At 47.8% G+C, this 6379-nt stretch overlaps 1 protein-coding gene across 1 annotated transcript in view; it reads right to left on the bottom strand.

The window, feature by feature from the left end:
- The window catches only part of SPATA13 (spermatogenesis associated 13), a 256520-nt gene extending 253250 nt beyond the window's left edge, over positions 1–3270 (bottom strand). The window contains exon 1 of the mRNA XM_027116680.1: positions 3066–3270. Coding sequence (XP_026972481.1) covers positions 3066–3077 — 12 coding nt within the window. The 5' untranslated portion in view covers positions 3078–3270. The remainder of the gene's footprint in view (positions 1–3065) is intronic.
- Between the last annotated feature and the right edge of the window lie 3109 nt (positions 3271–6379).

Genomic DNA, 6379 nt, shown 5'->3' with positions numbered 1-6379 from the left:
GCGGCTGGGCCCGTGAGCCATGGCCGCTGAGCCTGCGCGTCCGGAGCCTGTGCTCCGCAACGGGAGAGGCCACAGCAGTGAGAGGCCCGCGTACCGCAAAAACAAAAAACAAACAAACAAACAAAAAATCAACAAATAATTTGAACTTCTGTGACTCTGAATATTATATATTTTAAAGGGTTATTTCTTCTACTCTATATTTTGTTGGCCTGATAAAGTTTTTTTTTTGTTTCTCCTGCCAGTTAAGATTTATGAAGAGTGTTGTAGCTGATGTTAAGAGAAAGATTCTAAAGACACGAAAGATCTGGTTCCTGCCTTCATCGATCCTGCAATCTATTCAGGAAAATAACATTTTAACTGGAAAAACACTTATGAAATTAGTTCAACATAGTTTTCAGGGCTGTGACGGGGTGTGTGGAGCCAAATCTCACTGCAGGTCAAGCCAGGTACATACTTGAACTTTTTTTTTTTTTTTTGCGGTACGCGGGCCTCTCACTGCTGTGGCTTCTCCCGTTGCGGAGCACAGGCTCCGGACGCGCAGGCTCAGCGGCCATGGCTCACAGGCCCAGCCGCTCCGCGGCACGTGGGATCTTCCCGGACCGGGGCACGAACCCGCGTCCCCTGCATCGGCAGGCGGACTCTCAACCACTGCGCCACCAGGGAAGCCCCATACCTGAACTTTTTAGGACAACTTTCCACACAGCAATTTCCAATTATCACCTGTCTAAAGACAATGCCAGAAGAAGCTAACCAATCTGATTGAAAACATCTAAAATCAGGAAAGGTAATAAAAACCTGAATGCTAACGAAGTAATGTATTTTGCTTTAAAGAAATCTAATTGTGTAACAATTTGTACAACAGAACCCTTTAATACACAAGTACCGGGACTTCCCTGGTGGCACAGTGGTTAAGAATCCACCTGCCAACGCAGGGGACAGGGCTTCGAGTCCTGGTCCGGGAAGATCCCACATGCCTTGGAGCAACTAAGCCCGTGAGCTACAACTACCGAGTCCGCGTGCTGCAACTACTGAAGCCCATATGCCTAGAGCCCGTGCTCCGCAACAAGAGAAGCCACCGCAATGAGAAGCCCGCACACCGCAACGAAGAGTAGCCGCCGCTCGCCGCAACTAGAGAAAGCCCACGTGCAGCAACAAAGACCCAATGCAGCCAAAAATAAATAAATAAGTAAATTAAAAAAAAAATACACAAGTACCTCCAATATTCTTAAAACACGATTTGAATAACCAAATCTTAATTTTCTCATTAACTACTTGGGAACCCCTGAAAACAAGATTACTGACGATAGCAACATTTCAGTAGGAAAACCATACATTCTTGAGAAATGCAATTCATATCTGACTTTTGAAATACCTGACTTTAAAAACAGCTCTACCAAAAAAGAAACTGCATAGTTGTTTTTTTTTTTTTTGGTGGAAATTCACAAAATTCAAAATATGGTAATTTCGTTAGTAGGGACATAGGGTCAAATGGCTCAATGCTTCAGAAGCCATATGTCTTAGGAGCCATATTTGAATTTGGATCCTGACTTGACCACTTACTGACTGTAAGTCCTGGGCCATATTACTGTACTTTTATGAGTGTCATCTTCCTCATATTTTAAATGGCTACCTTTGCCTTGAAAGGGCAAGAATAATCAGTGCACCTCTCCTGGCCAGTAGCAGCGGTCATCCTGGGTGGAATTTCTAGATGAGAAAGTATCATAGTGGATTCTGATGACTTCCCAGCCTTTGCCTCTCCCTAAACGGTGAATTTTTCTGACGCAACTTTGTGTGTCCCTCCCACCACTTACTTCTCTTCTCTGGAGTCTAGCAAGGTACACAGCACGTATCAGAACCTCAATCCATGTCTGATGAATGAATACACAAATAAATAAATAATACGTAGATAATTTTAAAATGGAGGAAGAGGAAGAAATAAACTAGTGCGTGGAACACATCTTAAGTCCTGGTAACAGACCTGTGTCTTTGGCAATTTAAATCTGGAGAAAGAGATGAAAAACACCAAAAGATACTTTTAGCTATAGGAGGATAAAAGGAAAAAAGAGTAGGGGGAAGTACTACGGTCGCTGTCAGTCACTGCTCTGGAAAAGGTCATGCAAAGTCCTTGTCAACTTTATTCTGTAGTGTAGAGCTAAAACAACCTTTAAAATAAGAAGCCAAAATTATCAGGCACATTTACATGCAAGAAAATACCCAGTGAAATAAAATGAAATTAATTCTCTCACATGCATTGTGAGAGTCGTGTCTTTCTAAGACATTTTAAGATGCGACAGTGAATTTTTAATAGTGCTGTCTGTTGCATGCGCTTTTCTTTAGCAAAGATTTTGGTTAATATGTCGGAAAGGCCAAAGGTCAATTCGTTTTCATGGATCCAAACCACGTACTCTATTTTAGTTTTTAAACATGATAATAATTAAGGAATATCCTTGAAAACGAGGAAACAGTACACGTTTTTGTTGTTGCTTTAGAAAGGAATATCTTCCTACTTTTTCACGTCTTCCATCAGACCACAATCCGAGTATTTTCAAAAGAGTATTATGGCATTGAGTAGGCGGTAGCCGAGAAGGCTGATTCCTTAACCAAAGGCCAGCGCTGCCAATAGGCTTAAGTTAACGGCCAGGAAACGAGCGTCAAAGAAACCCCAGACTTGGTGGCTTGTCCTCGGAGAATCTCCCGGGGACACCGCGAGCCCCTCCCCGCGCCCTTCCGTCGCCAGGCAACCCGGGCACGCCGCGGCTCGGCCCCGCCCCCGCTGCCATGGCGACGCATGCTGCGGCTAGGCCCCGCCCCCGCTGCCATGGCGACGCGGGCCGCCGGCGGGTGCTCGCGCCTCCCGGGCGCAGCGTGGCGCTTGCGCTGCACCTGTTGGGGCCGCGGCAACTTCTCAAACCTTCAGCTCACCCAGCGCTCCGCTCCCCTTCGCCTCCTCTCACCCTCGCTTCAGAAAGCGTGCCACGGACGCAGAAGTTCAGCCACCTGCTGCTGGGTGGTCCCCTCCCCAAAAGTGAGGGAGGGGTGACCAGCGGCACAGAAAACCCGCCTACCTTTCTCAGCATTCCTGCACGTTAGCGGGGCTCTCTTGAGGGACTGCCTACCCCGCGCCGAGCTCCGGTGGGCAGGAAGTCACGGGGAAGCAGGCGGGGAACTCGGCCCCGGCGGGCGCCGCCGCGAGGGCCCCTGCGCCCCCCTCATTTGCAGGGCAAAAGGCGGGACCTTCGGGCCCCTCGGGCCGGAGACGGTGAACCCGTCCGGTTGCTACCTTCCCGGCCGGAGTTCAGACTGGCTCTGAAGAGCTGTTCAGACTCCACGTTTCCCGGGCGACGAACATCCAGCAGCTCCTCTGCCGCGGCGCGCGCCTCCGCGCCCCGGGGCTGTGCTATTGTTCGCCGGCCGGTGCAGGGCGTGGTAGAGGCTGGGAGCGGCCCGGAGCCGTTTCAGGCAGACAGGGTGAATTTCTTGCAGGGTTTTCCCCTCCGGCTTCCTCCCAGCCCCTTACTGTTGCATATTCATAAGAAGGCGGGGCCGCTTGCCGTCTCTTTTGAATCCTCGGGGTTGAGGAAGCCGAGGCGAAGAAGAGGGGACGGTTCGATTTGGAAACAAACACTAAGAGGAGGACAGGGTGGGGAGGAAGTGGTAACATAAATAAGCAAACATAGGAGTCCTGTTTCACAGTTTCTTTCCCCACCTTCAGGCTTCGAGGGCGCGCGCGCGCACACACACACACACACACACACACACACACACACACACACGACCTTCCTCCATTCCTGAAGTGAGCAAAGGAAACTTCAAGGAAGACCTCACTAAATCCCTTGGCCCTAATTATAGTAGTAGACTAATTGGAGAACTTGGGGGGAGGCAAGGATTTTTAACACATGATTTGACCTATGTGCTCCTCATGGCTGTTAAAAATTATATATGCAGACCTTACTAATTACAGTGATTTTATTGAATTTCATCATAATTGATTGTCTGCTTTTAATGTGGTGCAGCCCTCTACCATGCTCAAAGAAAAAGATTTTCTGATTTATAAACAATTACGTTGCTAATGGGAACCCATTTTCAGAAAATAAAACTAGCACAAGGAAAAGGACAGGCTTAGGAAACTTCACATGAGGACAGGGACAGTCGGATTGAGAAGCGCTAAAAGCCATTGGTGGGGAGCTATTTCCCCCCAGACATGACAAGTGGTCTTCCAGAATGGCTTCTCTTTCCTCCCTGAAATGTCCATCATAGGAATCATCACTAAATTACATCATGGACTTCAGATCCAGCTGTCCCTCACAGTACAGGTTGTTCCCTGAGGAGGTGACTTACAGGGATGCAAAATTCTTCTGCTTAACACTCGACCCCCAAATGACCTGCCATGATGCTTTCACCATAGAATCTACTCCTCTGTGTTAAAGTCCTATGGAAAAATCCCTGTTAAGATGTAAATTTGTTAACCCAAAAAGGTGGCCCATGCTCCTTTCCCCTCACTATTTACAGGTGCTTAGACTCTCGGACGTTAGAAATCCACTTCTGCAGGTTCTCACTGGTGCCCATCTACTAGTGGATGGTGGGTTCTGGGGAGATAAATGATAATGAAACAGCCCAGGGCACTGCCCTGGGGGCCAGCCTTCTAGTGCCAGACAGAATTCAAGCAAACAAAAAATCAGGGAGTCATCATCGCTATAAAGTAAAATAAAGCCATTTAGAAAGGCAGGTGCTGGAAGTCCAGAGGGTATAGAGGTGCCGTGACTTCCTGGATGGAACCAACTGAGACTAAGTCCAGGTGTTCTGTCAGGGTTTCAGGTCAATTCTGTGGTCACCAGCTGTGTAACCTTAGGTATACAGGTACCCTTCTGAGTTTGTTTCCTCTTCAACCAAACAAACAAAAGCCTAGGCTATGTTTTCAGTAGTTTTTAGTGGGCAGGGAAGGTTGCCACGCTGATGGCGTGCACACACAGGGGCAGAGGGTTTGTCCATGTGGCCGGATGGTCATGGCATGGATGCTGCGCTCCGACTGCTGGGCAAATCCTTCACCTCCAAGTCAGGTTGCCCCCATTGTAAACATGGGTAATAATACCCACCTCAGAGGTTGCTGAGAATAAATGAGGGGTACAAAAATAATAGGGCTATAGCTATTGTAATAAGTTCTCACCTTCCGGAGGGTGGCCCAGTGGCACATCCTTGGAAAGTGGTGGCTATCTGATTGTGAGAACTAACCTCACTTTCTAACTTTGACCCTTATCTCTAGTCCTCTCCCTGCAGAGGGAAATAGGATGTGAGGGGACAGGCTAACGCCAACAGAGGCCCCCGCTGGCCCTCTACGTGCATTATCTCTTGGCCGCAGCCACCACTAACCACTGTACAGATTCAAAAGAGGATCTGAGAGGTCGATTTCCTCACCGACAACACACAGCACGGTTTTCCCTAGTGCTCTAGTCACTTCTGAAGACTTAATAAAATCACTGTGGGACATGGGACAAACAAGCACCCCTGCTCTAGTCTAATCTGATGCTCTGTACTCTGTGTGTGCGGTAAGTACTTGTTAACTGTCCCGTCGACCCGCCTTTCTCCTAATGTGGATTCCCGTAAACGACTTTGAAACATGTTTCCCCATCTTTTCTCAGGGCCCACTTGGACAGCGTCTGGTGAGAAACGTTGCTGGCACTGGCCATCAATCTGTCTGTGAAAGCGTGCAGACAGTGCTTCTGGATTTCAGATCGCCCTTTCCACAAAGGATGAGTTAGAGACCAAAGAGGCCACAGAGAGAGGGTGGGGAGGCCCAGTTGTGAGGAGCTGGCCGCCCTGAAACAGTTCCATGAATCACGAGCACTGGGACCCGGGAAAGACAGAAGTTAGTGTCACAACCGGAGATGCCAACTAGACCTCAAGGAAGTAGCCAAATACAAATGACGCCTGTCACTAGCATATGCGAACACAGTGAAATGTTCGTCCACTTGTCTGGAGATCCTGAATCTTGTCATGGACCCGATACTTTGCAGGATACTGTCATCTATGAGATTTGGCTCAATTACCACTCTTGTTAATTCTTTTCTCAGCTTCTGTGATCATCTATGGTTAACTAATTTGGATAAACATTTCTTCTGCACTTGAAATACACAGAAATGCATTGTATCCCCTCCCTGGACTCCCAAGTTAATCCACAAGTAATGTTAGGCTAATTATGTGGGAAGATCCTTATCTAAGCCCTATGCAGACAGAAATACACAAGCTAGAATCTCCCCAAATTTCCAGATGTAATATTATTCCCATGAATTGCTCTAGTGCATTATTGGGACTTGAATTAAATGAGAGGAAATCAAAAGTGGGTAAGAAAGACTCATGTCGACTGCCCTAAATTATTCTCAGC

Source organism: Aethalodelphis obliquidens, unplaced genomic scaffold, assembly GCF_003676395.1.
Source record: "Aethalodelphis obliquidens isolate GAN/ISIS:26980383/991018 unplaced genomic scaffold, ASM367639v1 scaffold16, whole genome shotgun sequence".
Taxonomy (NCBI): Eukaryota; Metazoa; Chordata; class Mammalia; order Artiodactyla; family Delphinidae; genus Aethalodelphis; species Aethalodelphis obliquidens.
The sequence above is the reverse complement of the archived record's forward strand: the minus strand, read 5'-3'. Positions and strand labels throughout refer to the sequence as shown.